At 38.3% G+C, this 23,797-nt stretch overlaps 1 protein-coding gene across 13 annotated transcripts in view; it reads left to right on the forward strand.

Annotated features, from left to right (window-relative positions):
• Positions 1 to 23,797, forward strand: part of LOC114478755 (receptor-type tyrosine-protein phosphatase mu) — a 229,975-nt gene that overhangs the window by 147,727 nt on the left and 58,451 nt on the right. For 9 of the 13 annotated variants that reach the window (XM_028471987.1, XM_028471977.1, XM_028471981.1 and 6 more), the window contains exons 14-17: positions 583 to 657; positions 5,813 to 5,948; positions 7,872 to 7,901; positions 21,987 to 22,264. In XM_028471987.1, coding sequence (XP_028327788.1) covers positions 583 to 657; positions 5,813 to 5,948; positions 7,872 to 7,901; positions 21,987 to 22,264 — 519 coding nt within the window. The remainder of the gene's footprint in view (positions 1 to 582; positions 658 to 5,812; positions 5,949 to 7,871; positions 7,902 to 21,986; positions 22,265 to 23,797) is intronic. The other 4 variants (XM_028471983.1, XM_028471989.1, XM_028471988.1 and 1 more) reach the window with 1 other exon arrangement.

Below are 23,797 nucleotides of genomic sequence, written 5' to 3' on the forward strand. Positions count from 1 at the left end.
TTGTTTCCAGTCAGGAAAAAACCTTGTTTTTTCCTGACTGGAGTGCAGGCTGCGTGCTCTCAGAGGTCTGTAGGTACTTATTTATGCTGCCCAGACCCCTTGCTCTACACATTAAGGATGGAGTCGAAGCACCATTGATCTGGTGGAGAATTGATAAGGCCAGAGTTAGCCATAGTCGCACTCTGAGCTGGGCTGTGGGAGGTTCTGTCACAAACTCTGACAGCCTCCCGATGTGGTGTTGTTTGCATGCAGATCTCCTATGGATTGATTTGCTGTGGACTTCTAGATGTCTCCATTTACAGGAGTCGATAGACGCATGCTGTAAATATGGTCAAAGCCATTAATCACCTGTTGGAGCATTTAGTGCATGGGTTAAGACTCACAAAGTTTAACTGGCGTGAAATGGCTGGACCCAGATCCGAACCCTCTAACAGTGTATCCAATGTCTATCTCTGTTTGATCGTTGCATGACGACACTGTTGTTGTTGTTTGTTGTTCTGTGTTAAGCTTCAGTGTAGCTTTTGTTTCTATCTGTGTCTCTTTTTTACCGCATGACGTCCTGGATCTACTGACAATCCTCAGCCGCCATACTGGTGACTCAGCTCACAACCCCCTACATCCGCATCGTACCAGTGGCTGGGGACCACCAACTAACAGGTCAGATCCACGGCTTTCCAAACATTATCGCGCCAATGCTTTCTTTGACTTGGTTTGGTCTGTTTAGTGTGTTGATACTAGAGATGCTATAATACAGTCAGCCCACGGTTCAATACGTACTGTACCTCGGGTTTTTAGTCACGGTTTGGTTCTGATGGCCCGGTCCGTTAAAATGTTTCCTGTGTTGGGTGTTTTTTGTTGTTGTTCTTTTTAAAGGATTACTTGAAATAGTTTCATTTATTCGCACACATTCCAAGTTTGATATACTGTGTTACATAAAACTTAATAAAATACATATAAAACAAAATAACACATCCAAAGGACCAGTGCTTAATCCTGGCAGCCCATGTACAAACTAGATATTAAATATTCATTCAAAAATAAAATAAACAAAAATGAATTACTTTCCATGAATAAACTTAAACTGGCCATTTATTTTGTAACGTGGATCCAGCACCAAAAACGGCTGCAATGTTTACAGTTATTTTTCATTCACCGGTTTCTCTTCCTTGTCATTAGACTGAACAATGAAAGTAAAATGTTCCACAAAGCTCATATCCGGAGTTTCTGAGAAATCTATGTTGATGTATGATTCTTTTGAAATGCAAAAAAGTATCTAACTAGTCTTTTACTATGGTCTACTGCCAGTGGTCATTCATATACATTAATGTATATAAGTCCCTCCTTCGTCCTATGGACCCCTATACAAATGGAAACGATTGCCGACCAAAGTGAATGCGGAACTGTGCACGGAAACAAGGTCGCGCGTCACAACAGCAAATGGTAAATATGATTTTTGGCTCTTACCTGACCCATAGACCTATGTCAATGTTATGTTCCGCGATGCGCGTGCAGAAAAGTAGAGGCGTGGCTTCTGGTAGATTACAGAAGCAGTGGGAGGAAGTGAGGCTGTTTAGGGCGGGACATCGAGACTTTTCTCAGAAACTCCGGATAGCAGCTTTAAAGACTGTGGTGCTCCTCACAGCTAACCATGCTAACCATGCTAAAAGTAACAACTGTTGTTGTCTGCGTCGCCAAACTTTAGCACGTTGTGATTGGATTATTATTATTATTAGCTCACAAGGCGGGGTTTCCCAACCCCTGACTCACAGGCGCAAGCAGGCAACGCCAATTTAGAGAAACGGACAAGTGCGCAGCCTACACGCCAAACCGTAAAAATCGCGGTTTACAAGTCAGTATTGAACCGTGGATGTCGTACCGAACTGTTCAATATATTATTGAGAATTGTTGCGTAGTTGATAATCAAAGTTTAAACACCAGAACGCTGCATGTAGGAGATTTTTATTTAATCACGATAATTCCTAGAAACCACAGGCATCGTCTCCTCAGATTTAGTGCACTGGAAACACGTCTTGGAGGTGTAACAGTCACTTGATGAGCCAATGTTGGATTTTTTTTTTTGGAATGCGAGTTAATCCCTTTTCATGAATATTTCTCATTATTTCATGGAGATTAAGAAAGGGTGGTGCTGGTTGTTTCAGCCTATGGCACACAAAAGAACATCCAAGTGTGACTTATTAAATCTTGCTCACTTTCCATTTGTTTTATTCTTTTTTTTTGAAAGAGTCTCCAGGACAAGCATAACTTCCATAATGTCCAGACTTGTCTGAAAAATCTCCACAGCACGGCCTCAGATGTATATATTTCAATCCAGTAGAAGCAGTTGGTTTACGTTGATGAATGTACAACAGTGCTGGAGCAATGCGTCACATCCGACTCAGATATTCACCTTCTGATAGGGAGAGATAATGGCAGTGCTGGATAAGGAAACAAACTCCTCCACCAAAAGTGTGACATAACAATCTATCTCTTGGAACTTGCTTCAAGTGACAAGAAATAATGGCGGTGTTTGGGTGGATGGTTGTGATTCCAGCAACGTTGCATTGCTCAAAGTTCCTTCTTATCATCTTTCCAGAAGCAGACTCCGTTTAAACAAGCAGGCCTGCCTTTGTCTCTTTGCGTGCTATCTCATCCTAAGGCTGATATTTAATGTTTGGGTTTATTTCTGGTATTTTCTTTTTAGCTTCTCGGGTATTATTATCTTTCCAGCCCTGCATTCTACAATTTTTTTTTCTACAGCCAAGCAACCATTCGCATCCAATGTGATTAGCGGAGAGTAAAGATGGTTTGTACTTATCTCTCACACTGCAGTGTGATCTAACGAGTGCTGATGTAGAATAAAGTGGAAACCAAAGGTGGAGTCTCACTTACTCTAAAGACCAACAAAGAAAAAAAAAAACAGCTTTATTCTTTATCAAGATGTTTGTATTTTTAGTTTTGATGAAATATTATTTCAAGCTGCTGGACACTAATTTCTTTTATTATAGATAAATCCATAGTTTCGACCTTATCGATCAATAAATCAAAGACCGTTTGCTTGAAAAAATAAATAAATAAAAAATGTTAAAGGTTGAACTTCCTGCACAGAAGTTTGTTTTCATCACCACCGTAAACGCTCAGTTTGTTGGCATGTCTGTGCATTGCATTGTGGGATGTGGAGTAGGGTGGTTCACAGTATAATGGTTTAAAAAAAGTTTTACCAATTTTGCCAGATCGCCTTAAAAGGTGGAACACTTTTTCACAATTTATATTGTTCAACCAAAGAATGCGTAACTTCCACAGATAACAGAAACGTTAATGATAAAAAGGTCATTATGGTCATTAATAGTCCCGCCCTGTATTTATACTAAATGAGTAAGAACATTAGAACAGTTCAACCACTATTCCTGAAAATAGAAAAAAACCTCAATGTTGTGAAAAACTGTGCCACCCCTACATTTGGAGCAATTGTCTCCATTTTTGGTACGGATGCTAACAATGTCAATGTGAACTAGGCAAAAAGCAATCTGGCAAAATTTGGTGAAAATTAATTTTGTTAAATAACCCTAATGTGGAGTCGTACTTCATTCTGATATTACGGAGAAAACACAAAAATGTTGTCAAGAAAATCACTGTCCTGCATGTCTGGTGACGAAAAACAAGAAATCACTGTAAGAACCAGAGCACTCGGAGAGCGCAGACCTCCACCATGTACAGCACGAGTACCTGGGCGGGACATAAACACAATGCACTTCCCTGCCACTACTACATTACCCATAAGCCACTGCGCTTAAAGGTGCAGGCTCAGGCACAGCTTCTACTTTCTTCTTTTTTTTTTTTGCTTTTTTGTGATTTTTGTTAAGCAGAACATCACCAAAATGTAACCACCTGTTCTTTGTCCCATTAGCAACATTTCCTGGAAATTTCATCCAAATCCGTTCATAACCTTTTAAGTTTTTTTGCTAAGAGACAAACAGACGGACTCAGAATCAGAATTCAGATCAGAATCAGAATTCCTTTATTAATCCCAGGGGGAAAATGCTTTTGTTACAGCCACTTAAGAAAATATTACAAATAAAAGAATACACGTTAAACAAAGACGAAAGAAAGAATAAACGATAAATAAGTGTATAATAAAAGACTGTTAAAAATAAGGATTAGATACACACACTACAGTAGTAAAAAATAAAGTAAGCGATAGATAATAGTAAAAATAATACAAACATACAAATTTGTATACAAATATAGAAATATGATGCAGATATTTACAATACTAATATATATATTATATATTTATACTAAATAGTAATTAAGCTGATAAACGCAGGGTAAATCATAACCTTACACTCTGTGCTTCACAAGAGACAAACACTTAAATGCATCTGTTTATAGGACCCCACATCTCACAATACAATGTGTAAAATCTTTCAAAAAAAATGTCAATACTAGATTATTTACAGTGGAGACCAAAACAAACTTTTGAGCAGCAATTTCAACCCTTTTCCTTTCTTTTTAGAGTAAATGATGTTTTTCTAATCATTCTAAGAGGAATACACTGTGATTTTATCTAATAAAAGATGTATCGTGGGTAGCAGCTTTGAATAAACTGCTCCTCAGGGATGGGTTAAATGCAGAGGACAAATTCCATTAATATAGTAACATTACATGGCCAATTAAAGGCAAAAGCCCCGATTTAATCTTTAATCTTTAATAAACCCGAGTATTTTAATACATTAATAATAGTGGATTGACAAATTTTCCAAACAGATGCCAAAATGTGTTGATTATCGTTAATATATCGCTGCAAAATCATATCTAAACAGATGGAGGAATGGTTGACTCAGCATTGGTTACCGTGACATTGCAGCATCACACCCACACCACACCTCAGCTAATTCCATCACAGGCAGAAACACACGTTTGAACATGCACACATAAAGCAATGCATATGAAATTATTTGCATTCACTTACACACATACAAACATTAACACAGTAATGGAATATACTAAAGCAGACATGGGCAACTGGCTGCCCGGGGGCCACGTGTGGCCCTCTGTCTAATTTTTTGCAGCCCCCAAAGCAAATCCCCCAAAATTGCAATTCAAGAAGTTGGAAGGAATATAAAGTCTAACATAATACACAAAATAACTCCCAAAACACACACATTGACAACAAAATGCACAAAGTACTCAAAAACACACCGAAAATTCAAAAAATACACAAAATGACAGCAAAGACAGACACAGCAACCACTTAAACAAACAACAATTACTACAAAAACATGCAAACACATTACAGAATAGCTCTAAAGACAGACAAACTGTCAACAAAATGACACAAAATGACAGGAAAATACAGAAAACAACTACAAAAATACAGAATGCGACCCCAAAAACGCACAAATCGACAACAAAAATGCAGAAAATGACAGAAAAATACACAAAATTACAACAACACAAAAAATAAAAAAAATGCTATAATGAGTAAAAACCGACGAAACCATAGATAAAGACAACACCCTTTTTCCATGTATTAATGCTCAGATTGGCCATTATTCTAAATGCTGACATGAATGTTGATCATGTGGCCCCCCGATCAGATACAATCACGTTTTTGTGGCCCCTGCTGTGATAGTGGCCCATCTCTGCTCTAAAGAGTGTCTTTCAACATATATTTATTTGCTTATGCTGTCAGATTAGATCATTCAATCTTAATACAGCTGTTTGTTTAAGAAAGCATTTTTTTTTTTTTTTTTTTTTTTTTTTTTTTAAGCTTCTGTTCAATCCTTTTATTTTGTGATTTGCTTGTTTCCAGGCGCAGCGACCCACAAACCAGATGCGGTGGAGCCGGAGAAACAGACGGATCACACAGTAAAGATCGCTGGAGTCATCGCTGGCATCCTCCTCTTCGTCATCATCTTCTTAGGAGTGGTGCTGCTCATGAAGAAAAGGTACCATTACGTCTTATTTCAAGTCTTCAAATAAAAGTTGTTGTGATGAAGGTAAACTTGGAGTGGATTACTTTTTTTTTTTTTTTTTTTTTTTGTAAATTCCCCCCTCTAAACTCTGCTATTGTCCTCTTCATCTGTAAATAATTAATTTGATTACGTCGATACACCCTATTAGATCTGTTTGCAGCCAGGAGATATATACTGTGCCATGAAAAATTAATCCATTTTTACGGCACGCTCTTTAATATGCAGCGCTTTGGTGAAAATGGAGTAAAATAGAAATATATTTCTGGATTGTGGAGGTAGGGAGCATAGAGAGGTGGAGATAAGAAAGAAAATATGATGAAAGGCAGCAAAAAAGGAAAGAGCGGTCACATAGCCGTAGGCTACGTTTACATTAGCTTCAGGCCTCATGCTTAAGAGAGCAAACGGGAGCTAAAGCTCTGCAAATATCCAACTCCTTTGTCCACATTGAAACATGACTTACCACAATGTCACTTTATGCAAACATTTCTTTATCGGGAAGCATAAATACATATTATATTTTCTTTGGGAAAAAAAATTAAAAAAATCAACTACCTGTATACAGGGTTCCCACACTTTTTTCAAAACTTTTCCAAAATATTTTACCAAATTTCCATCACTCTATTCAAGACCATTAGAGTGCAAAAATGAGCGGTCCTCTCCAGTGTACTAGTGTAACAGAGGTGTGACAGTGTGCCATAGTTAGCAGCAAAAATGGAGCACAGGTAATGCAAGTTGTGTCTATCACTATATCTATAATATAGCATCGTACTATGGCGCTATTGCCATCAGCTGTTGAATATAATATTAAACTACAACTAACTTCCAATACCCTTCCTTAGGGAGGGCTGGTGATGGTCACAATTATGCAATAAAATAAATTCATGTATTTATATGCAATAACAAAACATGCATTGCTGTCTTAAAAACACTGCACTTCTTGTAGTGTTGACCTTTGACAGCATGTGCAGACAAAGAAAAATTAAAAATTAAAAACGACAACACGTAACTTAGTGCTATGTTTAATAAATAAGATTTTAAGATTATGATTTCTATTTGCAGACACAGTTATTAAAAGCGATGTACAACACAAGGTGTTAGGGTTAAGGGACTTGCTTAACGTCCCATAGTAATAGTGAAGGTTGGATTTTAAACATTAAAATAAAAAAGGCTATATTTCCAAAACAGTTAAATTATTCCATGACCTTTCACGACTGGAAAATCAGTTTTTTTTTTTTTTCAAATTCCATAACTTTTCCAGGAATTTCATGACCGTGGTGACTTTGTGTATAACGTGCTGGTTTGGATAGTTCCCATGACAAATCACTTGTGAAAATCAGTACCAGAGATCAGGTCAATTTATCACAGTGGAAATGCATACATGTGTGTTAATCTAGTCACAAAGTTCCATGTCTATTTTCGATGATCTGCGATTCCTTCGTTTTCCCACAGCAGAGCTGTGTCCGTGGTGGATGTGTAAATCTGCTCGCTGTAATAGAATTGTTTCCAATTAGCCTTAATCATCCCAGAGACGGCGATGACTTCATTGGTTGAATATTGTGTAATTTACCATCGCCAACTGGGAGTGGGAGTTGTGCTTAGCCATTCGAATAACTCATTAGTGTTCAACCTTTGAGGTCCGATATGTAAATGTTCTTTATATGTGTATAAAGTTGTTATCACTTAAGAAGACACCGACTCTAAGCATGACATGACTCCAAGCGATCACCTTTGCCCTCACGTTCACTAGTGTACCTCCACGTATGCCACCATATCTGATTTTGTTCATTTCTACTCTTTTTTTTCAAACATTAATATATTTTTTACTTTTTTCTTTCCTTTTCATTCCATCCCCTCCCTCCTCCACCGCTTAAATCCTACCACCACCCCACTCGGCAGAAGAACCTATCACTCCTACACTTACTACCTGTAAGTAACCACTTTGTGTAATGTTAGTGCCATGCTTCTCACCCACACACACACACACACACACACACACACACACACACACACGCTGTTTCCCATGCATGCAAAGAGCCATGTTCCCCTTTTTTCCTCGTGCCCAGAGCTATCACAGAGGCCGCACTGTAATCTCTGCTGGAGGAATCGAGGAGGGACGCCACTCCATTGCATTTCCACGTCACTCTGTATGTCACATTGGCATTATTAGCTCTGACACACAGGCACATGTGGACCCCCCTGCCCCCACACCTAATATATTTGCCTCTGAATTGTTATTGCAGATGTGATTTCTGCTAAAATTTCACGTTTGTTTGCCAACTGATGAATTCAACTGCAGTAATGATTGTACAGCTGTCAAAATCATCTAAATGATTAGTTTGAATGTTAAATATTGTGATGATTAAGTCTCTATTGTCTAACTTTTTTGTAGTACATACTGTGCCCTGATCTTAAATAAGCTAGTCCAAACATTCCACCTTCCTACATGTTAATGTTGCCATAATAACCCTACCATACCAGTGTTATGCAACCCTAACATTAAGCATGAGCTGACTTGTTGCATGTGTTATTTCGTTAACGTTCCTCCTTCCTTTCCTTTACACCCACATGTTTGAATCATTGAATCTTTCAGTTTTTTGTTTTTTTTTTGTTCCTCCTAGCATGTATTTTCTGGGTTGTCGCCTGCCCATCTAATTGATTCAATGGTGTCGGAGGAGTTGTCTTTTAGCTGAGAAGACATTTGCATCGCTGCCAAACAGGCTGATGTGATTACGGATTAATGTCTCCTCTATTTCAATGTTTTTTTCTCGACAACATAAAAACAATAGCGCCCCTGCTGTATTCGTTCCTAATACAACAGATGATTGCTGTATCGCATAAGTCAATAGTAAAGAAGCTTATTCTGCGTCTCCGCCTTTTCCCCTCGCTGTAGCCGCTGAGGCTCCCTCTGTATGATCTCTGTGATGGATCTCGACTAATCTGTCTTGGGATGACTGTGATCAGAGATGAGAATGGAAGCTGCCGCGCATAAAGAAACATCCCAGAATACACCTGCGGATGAAACTATACCCAATACGCTGATTGTCACAGGGATATTTCAGCTGGTCTGAATGGAGAGCCCCAATGATTTAACGGATATAGCTGCGCAAACACAATGGTACAGACGAATAGGGAAGGATTGGTTTAGTAGTGAAAGTGTTGATAGTGTTGATTTTTTTTTTTTTTCTGTGCGAATGATTTTTCTCATTTAATGCAATGGTGTGATTTTACAAACGTTGGTGGTAGAGCCAGATAGGATCCTCTTTTGGGTCTATCCAAATTCTAAGCCTAACATTTGAATGTAGAGTCATTTGATTCTGTGGTTCAAGGGATTTGTATGAAGATAGATATGTTGCAAAATGTGAGAGCTTGTAGAATGTGAAATTAATTTCATGTCACAAATGATGGAGACGCATGACATTTATTTCATGTGTGTTGGATTTTTTTATGCACAAGCTCACATCACATATTAACCCTTCATAGTTTGTGATGACAACATGATATTTAAACACTGATTGGCTGAAATATTCTAAACAGCGTTACCCACTCACTGTATAAAAATAAATGATGTATATTTGAAGGCTAAAAGTTGAAATAAATGACTCCAAAGCCATTTCTGATCCAAATTGGTAACAAATATTTATCATTCATCTTTAGACCAATCATCTAAAGCAGTGGTTCACAAACCTTTTTTGCTCAAGTACCCCCTTTTCCCTCATTTTTAAATCAAGGTACCCCCTTTTCTCTCATTTTGAAATCCAATTACCCCTTTTGTCCGACTACAACATTTTGCTTAGAAAACTATTTAAAAACAACTATAGCGCGTAATGATGGAATTAATCTCATTTTGTAAATAAGTAGAAGTCATTCTGCCCCAGAGCAGCTGTAGCTACAACAGTAGTTTACCACCACTAAGTGTGGAGTGAGAAGAATAATGCCTTAATTCTGGAAAGCGACTTTGAGTTCCCAAAAAAGCACTATATAAAATTGATGCATTATTATTATTATTATTATTATTATTATTATTATTATTAATAAATAAATAAACCATATTTAGTGTAGTGGCTCCCAACCATTGTTGGATTGTGACCTCATTTTAAATAATTTCTTGCAACCCCATGTTTTTTCTAGAAGTAGTTTTTGATCATATTTAAGCTCAGAAGTTGTTGTTGTTTTTTTTAACTTCAATTTAGTTTAACTAAATTTATATTTCACAAAGTGAAAGTATAGAAATACAGTTGTTTAAGATTGTGTGTTGTTTTAATGAGAAAAAAAAAAAAAAAAAAACATACTTTAAAAATCTATTTAAATTTTTCTTAAATTTCAGGTGACCCCACATGGGGTCCCAACCCCAAGGTTGAAAAACACTGATTTAGTGGCTCCTGAATATTATTTGTATAGTTTTTATTATTTTCAGCCTGGTGTGGGACCAAGACACTTTATTTGTTAATTTTCTATTTTCTCTCTCTCAAGTACCCCTTGTAGTGCCATTGCATACCCCTAGGGGTACACGTACCCCCTTTTAAGAAACAGTGATTTAAAGTACATCCATGTGTAGGGCTGTCACTTTAACAATTGCAACTAATTAATTACAGGAAAAAATAATGAGCTTTTTTTGAGCACTCCAAACACCACGGAACCTCTCATTTGAAGAGTTCCCGGTATACCCATAATACTGATGCACAAGCTACAATACTGTACAAGACTGGAGACTACGGAGCTTCTCAACTTCGATTGCGTTAATTTTGACTTATAAAAACACCGGATGGAAAACACAAGCCTAGTTGAGTGCAAATTGAGCAAGAAAGAGTTAAATCGGAACTTTGCAGCCCCCTCTTGCACCTCAATGCTAAACATGTAGCAGCTAGCACGGACACTCGGATGGTGCAAACTGCAACATGCCCCGGACACACCATGTTGCCAAAACTGGACAAGATGACAGGGTTCAGAGCCAAAATAACTGATGCTTTATTTCATTTGTATTTTCAATTATGTGTAGATTGACTAAAGTACACATCAATATTACCTCCTGACGGTCCAAACTAAAGCTGGCAGCATCTGTTGGGACTACGAGTCTCACATACAGTGGAATGTAAATGGCTATAAGTCTGTTAAAAACAATAAATTACTTTGTTATATACCAATGTTTTGATCTGCCACAATAATGTGAGTTCAATGAAAATACCCAAGTTGAGGGCGTTTCTCAGCAATTTTTAGGTGTGATTAAAAAAATCTTCTGACAAGTGAAAACTCATGAAACCATAAAGTCAAGTAAAAAAAAAAAAAAAAAAGCACCTTATGTACATTTTTATATAAACGTGTAATACTACTATTTTAGTGAAACATTAAAACATCTGAGAGGTCAATACACATACTTGTGTATTGACAATATATTGTCAAAAAAACAACTTCAAAAGACTTGACTCGGCGATTTATGTATTTTCTTATCCTGATTTCCCTTCACCTCAGCATGTCAAAGCTCAGCTCACAAGCAAATATATCTAAAATATCATAAATATCCAAAGTTCAGTTTTAATTAATTACAAGCTACATGGTGAAAACTCACTACTTTGCAGTTTTCTCAGCACTTCTGACGGCTGCCTTGTTGCCAGCTTTGAGCGTACAACACCTCTATGATTGATGAAGGGCATTAAAGCACTCATGCATTCATCAAAGTCTCTAAAAGGCAGAAGAACATCCTGCAGTCGCCAAAATATGCACTTTAGGTATATTGCCAGTGGTGGCTAGAAGCACTAACACACAGCACATCAGTCAGAGCGCTCATTAGGGATGCGGTTACATGTGCGATCAAATATATGACCGTTCTTTAATCAGGTGGCCGCTTCGGCCGAGCGCCCCACGCTGCCGGGGACACGAAAGATCAATTGGCACAGGGCAAGGGTTGTGATTGGGTCTGTATTCCCCTGAGAGCTGGAGTCAATCATCAAGCAGCGGGGAAGTAAAATAAAGACAAACCTAAGAGTGGTGCTTCTTTTTTTAGTGATATAATAATTCAGTTTAGTTTACTTTGTGTTGTTTCCAAAGTCAGACGTGTGTATTTATCAGTGGAGGACTTTGATTATTCACACATAGTGGCTCATACTTGTGCACGGAGCCGGTTCTCTGTTTCTAGATTTATGGGGCCCTATGCAAGGTTTCTGTTTGGGGAGCCCAGTTTGCTTCATGGCAGAATTCTTAATCCATTAAATGGTCTATGAACTGCTGAATTATAGGTACCTGTCAATCATTCTTGTAATACCTGCCGAGTGACAGTTGTAGTCTTACGATTTTTACTTATTTACGCCTCAGATACACTATCCACAACATATGATAGTGGTTTATGTTATTATCCTGTCCTGCATTTCATTTTTAGCATATTAGCTTGGCCCTATGCAATGCTGCAGTCTGCCTATAGCCAGAAACAGCTTTAGATGGGCAGTTTATTTATTGCATTGATAAATACCGGTACTAGTAGATGGAATGAATAACACTCATTTATTTTTAGAGGTTTGCAGCTTATTGGTTTTAATGCTTAAGTTAAGCTTAGAAGAATTTGCACTCCAATTATTAAGCATTTTCATCAACATCATTCAAAAGCTAATTATTTTGGTACTTAAAACATTATTTTTCAGGTAAATAACATGTTAAATCTCAGGGTTCTTACCAGTGCTGTTGAGCATAGGGGCCTCCTTCGTTGTAATTTTGATCCCCTACGGTGCGGTGTCGCCCCCTATGGTGTGTTTTAACCAGCGTAGGGGTCTTTTCTGTTGTTTTTTTCCATTTTTAATCGATACCCTTAATATTTGTTGCACAACTTCCAGGCGTGCCATGTTGTTTAAACTCTCTTCTTAATCTGCATAACCAAGAAACACATACGTCAGCTGCACTGTCTATTTCATACATTGGGGGGCGTGTCCATAACGGTGCATATTGCAGGTCCCACATAATACCTAATCTAAATTTGAAAAACACATCTTTGAATCAGTCTTTTGAATGAAATGTTATATGTAAAGCAGGATCACATTTAGTCTTAAAGGTGCAGTCCGTAACTTTCAGATCCCTCCCTCCCACTCCCTTGCCCTGCCTCCAAAGTCCCTCCCTTAGAGGTGCTAACTGTTTTTTTTTTTTTTTCACACAAACTACTAGTTTCATGTAAGGCTGTCCTTACATAGTGACAGCTTTAGCAAATATGACAAAAAGTCACTTTTATAAGAGTTACGGACTGCACCTTTAAACATTTGTTATCTAATCTAAAATAGCTTTAGGTCAGTACAGTACTTGGCCCCTGTACCAAACTGCAGACACAGCAACTGCTTGCTATGAAGGCGGCTATATCTATATTTATCTCCTGAGGAACTGCAGAGCTTTCAAATTGTCCCTATTTTTGTTTGAGAGTATCCCCAATTCTTCTTATTTAATTTGATGTAATTTCCATGTTTCATCTATGTTTCAGAAGTGCAGAATGAAACCGTATGCTCAAATAACGCAAGATTTGACGCATCCCTCTGTTTGTCGCATCGAGACACTTGCTAGACATTCAACCACCTTTTTATGATATAAACTAAAAGGAAAATGTGTGAAGTTCTCCTAGGCTAGATGAGGGTATAAATTCCTCCATTTTTGTCCATTTTCCATTATCGTGGAAAATCAGAGGCCCTGGAACTGTTATTTGATAGAAAACAAAGAAGAATAATTGAATTTAGATTATCATTAATGGGTTTAACGTGGAGATACTTTTCTCAAACTGTGTCAAAAGCTACACCAACAGCGGAAGTGCATCGTACCATTTTGAACGTAGAGTGTTAGCATCATATAAAGCTGTTTGAACATTTGGCCTTTAAGTCCTGGTGCTGTGTGTTGTTTCCAACTGACGTTTTATTTTACTGACACATAAAATCAAGTTTCACTGTGGAGTGTCGCGTTGTGTTTGGCGGCTGGCCACTTACACCATAAATCCCATAAGTGAGTTGCCACGACGGTAGACAGGCATCGCTGTGTATTACCAAACACAATTACATTTCATTGAAAGTGTTCATCAATCCATCCATTAATCTCATACCCGTGTACACCCTTGGTTTGTCACCAGTTCACTGCATAGACGATCATACCTGCTCACATTAGCAGGTAGACATCTTGAGCTTCCAAAATTCTCATTTTTCATAATTGCCTGCACGGCACTTGTTGTCAGAACGGGAGTCCTACTAAATGTACAACACAATGTACTCAGGGCAAACACCTTCATTAAAGCTTACAAGTCCAACACGCACCAGGAATTACATTAATTTGTACAAGCCTCGCAGTCTTGCAGCGGTCCACTTGTGCATGTTGATGAGGGCGAGAGAATAAGAAGAAAAGCACCTCCAGCAGGCTAAAAGGATGGTGATGCATGGCTCGATCGATTCCAGCTAAAAGTGTCTTTAAAAAGCCCCATTCACTTACAAATCACCTCCAGTAACTCTGCTTCAACTTTACTTTTTCTTTCTTTTTTTTTTTTTTTTTTTGGTCACTTTCACAACATGATCTTTAGTGATATGTAGATGTGATTTGAATCTCACTGTTAGCAGAATTATTACTGGGGTTTAGGGTTTCACTCAAAAGATTTTGAATAATAATGCGTTGCTCATAAGAAGATTGCCTTGTCCTTGCTTTATTACCTAAGGTTAGACCAATAATTAGGAAAAGTATCAACAAACAGAATGATTTTCACCCTTTTTTTGAGTTTAAATTTGAATGTATATAGGCTTAATTACCATAGGTCATTTATTTGTTGTTTTTTGTGGTGTATTTTACTTTACTTTCATGTATTATTACTGTATTTTCTCAGTAGTGTTGAAGGCGAGTGTGTTGTCGTGTAGCTCTTTCCTTGTTCTTCTGAGTGCCTTTAACATGAGATTGAAGAATGTGGGAGGGTGTTGTTTTCCTTGAATTTCATTTTATCGTTGTTGCAGTGAGTCCTTTTGTGTGAAAAGTGCTTTTTGAATGAAGGCCGATTGATATTAACAATAAATGTAGTCAGAAAGAAGTTTACAAGGTTAGGTTTTTTTTTTTTTAGAAATGATTCATTTTTATTATTTACTTTTCTACTTTTTTAATCAACAATACATCCATTTTAGTTTTAATGAACCACCATGGCCTTAAGAAAACAAAGGGTTGAAGAATACAATATGAATGTGAAATTGTAACCAAAAGGGTTTCAATGGTTTTTTTGCTGATAAATATTGCTCTCAAGCTTTAGTAAATAGTTAGAACCAGAATTGACAAATAGATGTTGGACTTCATGAAAACAAAGGGATGGACATCACACTTTAAAGACTGTTGGTTTTTGCATCTAAATTAAGAATAATAAGAGTAGCTCCAAAAACATCCTTGTGTTGTCCGTATAATAATAAATAAAATAATAGTGAAGACAATGTGGGTAAAAAAAACTACAAAAAACCTAAATAAAAGGAAAAAAATGTAAACATTGCACCAGAAACAATTACTTAAATTCAGACTAAATATGGAAGTTCCTCATGGATTGTGTTTTCAGATATAAAATATTTCAAAAAGGTATTATTATTTTCTTTTTTTTCTACATAAATGTGCACATTTTATTTATTGGAAATGCATAAACACATTTTATACTATGTATTATTGCTCATTATTATTATTATTTTAAACATTTCCACTATAGGCATTTCACACGTGCCGTATCAAGCGCATGAGCAAAAGTAGTAATTTTCCCAAAATGAAATACCCAGAAATAAATTTACTTTTTAAAATAACTAAATAATTTGTAATACTTAATTCTTTCTTTGCAGCCAGTACTAAATCCACAGACCGGCACTGGTAGGTGGTTGGAGACCACTGTGTGTGCTTTTACCCACATAAAGCAGTTTGATCCTGATTGGGCAAGTGCTGAAAAGTCCAAGCCATATATTTTCTAAATTACAACATCCTTTAGTGAATTCTTTGAGTGCAAAATACATGTTCATTTTAAACACTGCTTGACTTTCTATTTCGAAAAAAGTTTTTTTTTGGAAATGAGTATAATCTAACCAATTCTTAGACCAGGTTTATCCCTGTTTGTAAATGATTTACAAATCACATAACCCGTCTCAATTGTAAGCATTCAGTCAGAATGTGTACTGAACCACACATTGTCACTTAAGTATTTTCTGTTATTCCTACTGTACCTTTAATTCAAAATCACATCAGAAGTTGAAAACAATCCCTGAAGTGATTGGAGTCTATCATGGTCCAGTTTGCTATTGGCAGATATTATAGTTAATATTTGTCTCCGCCAATCAATCAGATGTGGTGAATCAGTCCATCTACACACACAATGCACACACACCACAAACGTGTGTCATCAGTTAACGATGCCAATGTGTCACAGGGTTGAGGTTGAACTTGCGCCCAAATAATCCCTCCCATACTGCGATGGAGGTTTTGAAGCTCTTGTATAAGGAGTTGCATCACAAACAAAACAGATATATCAATCCACACGGCTTCTTTTTGTGCTCAGAGAGCAGACATGAGCAACTGGTGGCACGGTTGCCCTCTTTCAGATTTTGTGCAGACCCCAAAGTAAGCAACACAAAATAAAAGAAAAATACAAGAACAATACCAAAAACACACAATATGTGAGAAAATAATACTAAATGACACTAAAAACGCCCAAATAAGATAAAAAAAAAATACACAAAATGTGAGGGAAAAATACTAAATGATACCAAGAACACACAAATGAGAGAAAATTATATAAAATAACGCCATAAAAAACAGAAATACACAAAAACACATAAAATAAGAGGAAAATATACAATATAACACCATAAATACACAAAAAACAAGAAAAAACAAACAAAAGGAAACCAAAAGCACTAAATAATTACAGTAAAAACACACAAAACAACAACACAAATATTCAGAGAGGATAATGTTCACATTCTAAAATCCGAGTTCCCATAATGTGGCCCTACAGATCAGATAAACACATTTTTTGGCTCCCACTGCCATAGGATTTGCTTATTTCTGTAATAGTTTGACAGCTCTAGCTGCACACGTGCATAGATCTGTCACGCACTGACTGTAGACAATCAGTCTATTGAGCGTTCCCTTGTACAAACACCTCTGCAATCTGTCTTAGCACTTTCATATTAACGTGCAATGGTCTTCTGAGATGCAGATATGATTTGATGGCTCAGGCACAGCTTTATGCTACCATCAATATAATAAATGCCCTGATTTGTCAACACTTAACAATCCACTTCCTCTGACTGTTTCCTCTTGGCCTATCAAACGCTGTAATATAGCCATCTATCATTACATGTTTCCCTTTATACAAATGAGATGGTAAAAGCATGCCAGTTAATCTTCATCTAACACTCACAGTGCCTTGTAAACATCCCAGTATTGCACGTGCTTTCCTCATTTTGGCACTGGTGTCTCTGCATCCTCGTTTATCTTTAGCGCTCATTCTTCAGCTGTTAAACTGGTAAAGACAGAGGAAACCCGGGACCTAGAGAAAAAGCAGAAATAAGCACAATGATACAGTATTAAAAACTCCATCATCGTTAATCCTAACAGTTTTTTCCTTGAGTGCACACATCAGCTCCCCCAGCCACTTTCTGTGCTCTTCATTACAATATGAAGCAATAACAAAGAAAAGAGGCAAGATTACCACTCACTAATTGCAGAATGAAGAAAAGAAATAGGGTTCAGGAGATGAAAATGTCACTACTTAGTCACTTTACTTTCTGAAGAACGGATTCACTATTAGCCTCACGTCATGGATTTCAGAGCAAATGACTGTTTGAAGGCAGCAGGGGTCTGTTGCCATATGGCATTGAGACAGCAACCAAATTGAACAAACAGAAGAGATTTGCAAAAACAAAGCAGCAGGAGTGCATCATTAGACAGCAGTTGTCCGTAAGAGAGACTGCAATTCAAATAGGCAGAGGGGTCACGCAGAGAGGAACAAAGTGCGACGATCAGTGTGAAGGCTGCCATAGTTAATCTTTACACCACTCTCTCCCCTCCAGCTACAAGCGGGGCAGGCAGCACGTATAGTTATCACTACAGTATGTTCCTACTTTAGCTGTTTGCCTTTCTTTTTTCTATTCTGCTTCTGTGAAGATATCAGAGGGTTACCTCATCAGGGTCGAAATGTGATACGTTATTTATCACCAGGGGAGATTTTTTTGTTTATTTAAATACCTTCTTTTCCTACATGAGATTAAAAGTCAAGGTTATCTTAAGAGGGGGGTGTCCAAATGACAGCCCGCAGGCCAAATGCAGCCCTGGTGTACTCTGGCCCCCAATTTCCACCGGATGCGTAGCTGTAACGGAGCTGATATGTTTCCATTAAAGTCAATGTACTAGGGATGTAACGATTAATCGTAAGGCAGTTAAAAATCGATTCATCGGTATCACGGTTGATATCGATTTTCTGAAAATTGAATCGCAGTACTTTTTTAACCAGCAGAGGGCGCTATCCACAAGTGTAGGCGGCGGGCGGAGTCTGCTAATACTTTCTTTCTGGCCGCCTTCTACTCTTAAATATGTTGTTAAATGATTCATTACCCCTTAAGCACCAAAAGAAAATCTGTAATATTACTTGAATATCTGTAAAAGTCACATTTTTCTATTAGCTCTGTCTGCTAGCATAGCTTCTCTTCTTCACTGCAAGATATCTGCATGCCAACCGACCACTGGGTTACCAGCGCCCTCTGCTGGTCCAAACAAATATGACGTAAATCAGTGCAATGACGGTTTTTTTTGTTTTTTAAAGTCCAATTGTTAAGGCACAAAATACATTTTCAGTTGCACTTTTAAAAGAAAAAGAACTATTATGCAGTTTTGCATTGTTTATTATAGAACCAGAATTTAAATTAATAGGCTTCATTTTCATTTGTATTATTCCTTCATTTATTTCATTCAAGATTTATTTTTAGTTAAATTGCATTGTTTTGAATTGTTTATCAAGGAATTCTTTTGACAATGAAAAATATAATAAAAATAGTACAGTATTTTCTAGTTTTTTTTCCCAAAAAAAAATTTGTCTACAGTCCCATTTTGTAAAATAAATCGTGAGAGAATTGTGAACCCAGTATCGTGAATCGAATCGTATCGGGAGTTGAGTGAATCGTTACATCCCTACAATGTACCGATTTCCACCGCATGCGAAACTGCTCCATCATGCCGGAGCCCTCCGCAACAGATACGCAGCCCTATTTTTGGTGGTTGCCAGAGCTGTGCTGCATAAATTAAAGATGAGCCAGAGTGGGACAGGAAGTAGTGCACAGAAGCAGAATAAAATAATCACAATAATCTCCATAAAAGTGGAAGATCTACAGGGAAGGACCGAGTTGATTTCTTTCTGCTACACAATGAACTGTTTGTACGGCTTTGTGGTTCTCTTTTTATTCACTAGAACTCGCTATATCACGCAATTACGCGTGAATTCGCAGGATCTCCTGAGTCCTTGCTGCAACAGATACTTAGCACAGATGAAGGCGGTGGCTATTGCGGGACTGCAGATTGCGCTACAGTTACGCAGCAGAGCAGTTGCGCATCCAGTGGAAATCCGTTGTGAGAGGGTTAAACTGTCCAGTGTCCCACAGTCTGCCCTTGGGGCTACAAAAGCTTTATGGAGGTGGCCTGTTACTGACGCAGCCGCGGTGGCATGACAATCAAACAGTTGTAGGTGGTGTAGGCTCCGCAAGGTGCTTTCAAAGTGCGGACATTTAATGTGTCCTGCAAAACACATTGGTTCTCTTTCATAAAATTTGTTTCGATGTCTCACTATGGGATATGCGCCTCCGCGTCATATCTCAGAAGCCCTATCTCATTACGCCAATCCTGATTGGCTGATGAAATGTATTCATCCGCCGCAAGTAGTCCTGCCTACTAAAAGTAAAGTGGACGGGGGAATACAGCACCATTCAAAAACCTCTTCTCACTCAGAGCTATCTCACGTCGCAGCAGCTGAACTCTCCACAGGTGGACCCTCTTTTGGATTCTGTTGAGGGACACTGCTGTCGATGTCCTTCTGTTTTCTTCGACCACACCAGGTCGACCAGTGTTTTCCCTGCCTCCACGACCGTCTAAAGCCGACTGACACACTTGTCTTCGGCTCGGCTTACCACTTCACTTGACACCACACCACGACTGTCGAGCACCGGACCCAACACACCAGCTAGTATGTTGTAAAATTTAAGTCCTGGATCATTGGTACTCCTATTTGTGCAATCGACAACGCCAAGGAGGCGGAAGGGAGGCTGTTGGGTATCCAGTGCGCAATGAGTCTACCAAAGCCGTTGGCGGTAGTAATGTCACTTGACAGAGGAGGCCTAGAGTTGGGAAGAGCAAGGCTGCTGAGGGCAAGGGACCATACTTATGCTGCGTATCGTCCACCACCTTTGCCTAGACAGGAAAAACACACATCATACACCCAAACGCAACAGTAGAAAACAATGCGATTGAGAAACTTAGACAATCAGAACACTTTCAACATTGCTGTATGTCAGTGTAGGCAAAAGGCAAGCTGTGCGTCACACCAGCCAAAAGTCTATTTAAAGGATTTTATGTGATCATGATAATGGCTAACCCTTTATTTCTTGCGTAATTTAGGCCAGTGGTTCCCAACCACCAGGCAACGGATGTACAAAGTTTTTGTTTTAGTTTTTTAAAGAGAGGTATTTTATATTTTGTGGCTACATTATAGCTTACCACCACCAGTATGACTGATGTCAGTGACTAGTGTGAATGAATAATGGTTTCGGTACGCGCTTTGAGTCTACTTGAAAAAAGCACTGTATAAATCTAAGCCATTATTGTTATTATTATTCCTAAGTTTTCTGGGAGTTTTTTTTTCGAAAAATCACTACTTCTGCTTCTTTTTGCACACATTAAACCCACAGTACAATAACCATAGTCAGAACGACGTATACCCACAACTTTCGGTATGAAAGTAGTCCATGGCCCAGGTAAGGTTGGGGACCAGTGTTGACGTGTATATGTTTTTATGTTATGTTATGTTTATATTTTATTGGATTGAATTTAAGGAACTTATTGTGAAATCCTTTACATTTCTGCAAAGGATATTATAACCCCAAACTAACATGATTTAGCAAAAGAAGAAAAAGAATCATAAGGTATTTATGTGATAGTTTGATTGCTTTTGGAGCCTTTAGTGGAAAAGGAACATGTTTATCTACACATTAAACAACATACATATGGGACACTGACCTACAGTATAGCCTCTTCAATTCCCGACTAGATTTCATGACATTTAATTCATAACATGGCATCATTGCCATAATGTATTCAAGTCGTGGAAGTTCTACCCAGCATAAAGGGGCCCCGGCCATGCTAGCAAACAGCTTGTGTGAAAGGATTCTGTGTTTGTTGATTAATTTTAGACACAGTTTAAAAGTGCATTGGGAGCATTTTAATATTCTGATGTCATATCTGCAGAAACTTGTGACACTTGACATTCCGCGTTCATGAGCCATGGAAGGCAATCGAGTTCAGACGCGAGGCTGTCGAGGCACGATTGGCTCAAATCTCTTTTTTGTAATTAAACAAAGACAGCTGAGATAAATGCTCTCATCAGACGCTAAAAAAGAAACAGTGTCCTACAAGTAATTGTGTGTGCTCCTGTGTCAGCTTGTGCACATGCTTCTGTGCATGTTTATTCTGCGCACTGTGTTTTAATGGTGTTTGATCAGGAGCAGATTGCTTGTTGGCTCGAGCACACAAATTCAAAGTAGCTCAATTAAAAAAAAAAAAAAAAAAAAAGTTGACTGTTTCCAATGCTAATTCTTGTACCCTTAAAATGCTAAAGCTAATTTTAAGTCATCAGTGCTACCAATGTATTTGGGTTAGCATGTGATATCCTGAAAGCGCACTTTCAGGTATTCACGTAAGGCAGCTTTAAAGATCTAAAGACCTTAATATTCTTAACATGAATCAGATTTGTTTAGCAGGGTTTGGTGTTTTAACCTTATTTTGTTTCCTTTGAAATAGGAAATTGGCCAAAAAGCGTAAGGAGACCCTGAACAGCACCCGCCAGGAGATGACGGTGATGGTCAACTCCATGGACAAGAGCTACACAGAACAGGGCACCAACTGTGACGAGGCGCTGTCCTTCATGGACACACACAACCACACGCTGACCACTCGCAGCGAATGCGCGCTCACGCTCAACGGCCGCAGCGATTGTGCGCTCACGCTCAACGGCCGCAGCGAATGTGCGCTCACGCTCAACGGCCGCAGCGAATGTGCGCTCACGCTCAACGGCCGAGGTTAGAAATGCAACAGTTACACACGCTGCAATCATCACTGCATGTGTTTTATAATAGAATAGCATCAGTGCCTTCCTAAGGGAGTTAGGGAAAGGCGGTCACATTGTTTTGACAGTCAGACGCACTTCCACTAGGTGACGTAATAATCAGACAGTGGTGAAAAAAAAACGACAAATTTTCCGAAAATGGACGACTAAAAACACATTTATAACACTTTCTGCTGATATAATCTAAAATATCACATGGTTTGAATGTAAATCAAATTGTTACATTTATGCAAGATATAGGCCTGCATCATGTTGTAGGCATACACATGTACAACCGCACCTGGCAACCTCTCAGGTGCTTGGTACAATGATTGAAAAATACTGCTGTAGATGAGCTAAGCTGCTAAGCTAATCGCATGCTGGGAGATCGGCATGATCTTTTCAAATATCATGAGGAATGTTATTTTATTTAATTTGCTCCATTCACTGGCGTTGTTTATTGTAAAAAGTTAAAACCAAATTCATGATTCATGAAAAGTGTAACACCTTAACTTGAAGTTTTATACATAAGGCTGACATTACGCTGTTGTTTGCTAAATTATGACACCATTTTGGCATTTTTGGGGTTAGGTGGACGGATCTAGTGGGGTTGGGTAGGATTAGGGTAACAAAGGGTTAGGGTGACAAATAACACTTAACGACAGCCTTCATGACACATTAATGACGGGTGTCATGTCATAATAATGTCAGCTTTATGCATAAAACTTCAACTAAAGTGTTTCCCAAAGGTCAGTGCAGAAAGGGCGACATCAAAATTGCCAATCTTTAAATTTTTTTAATCTTACCTGACACCACAGACTTTGATATCATTTTCTTTTTTTTTTTGTTTTAAACGGTTTAATAGAAGTTTAATATAATTATGACTAAAATGTATGTAGAAAGATGTATTTTATTTAGCGACACATTTAATCAGTCGTACCTGCAGTGTAGTTGTTAAGCAGGGGAAGTTGTGTAAATGCCTCTTAACAGCCTGAGGGAGTCTTGTGTATAGATCAATAATCAAGACATCTTGAAATCCCATGGCTGACCTCAAAGCTTATCAGTAAACATTAGATCCAAGAAGTGTGTCACGAGGTCCTGAAGTCAACCCCACGCTGTTTCTAAATCATGGAAGAAACGCACCACACATACTCGATGTGGTCTGATGCGATAACCTATTAGTTTTTGTCATTCCCAGGTTAAACCTAATACTTTACTGATGGACAGCTCGGCTAAGTCTGCACCCGGGGCTTGACCTGGTATAATCCCAGTCAAAACCATCAGTTTAAAGCTGCACAGCAGCTTCTGTCTCCACACCCCTGCCGGGGCTGAGCCCCAAAGATGCTCTGACCTTGATTAACTGTCTGTTAGTGTAGATGTTCAAATCTGGGCTTCTGTCTGCCAGCACAAATGATTTAAATGTATTACTTCTTTACTCTGCCTGTCAGTGTAAAGCCCTCTCATACTCCATGACCTTGCATTACTGTCAATTGTGTCATTTTGACTC

This window comes from Gouania willdenowi, chromosome 17, assembly GCF_900634775.1.
Source record: "Gouania willdenowi chromosome 17, fGouWil2.1, whole genome shotgun sequence".
NCBI lineage: Eukaryota > Metazoa > Chordata > Actinopteri > Blenniiformes > Gobiesocidae > Gouania > Gouania willdenowi.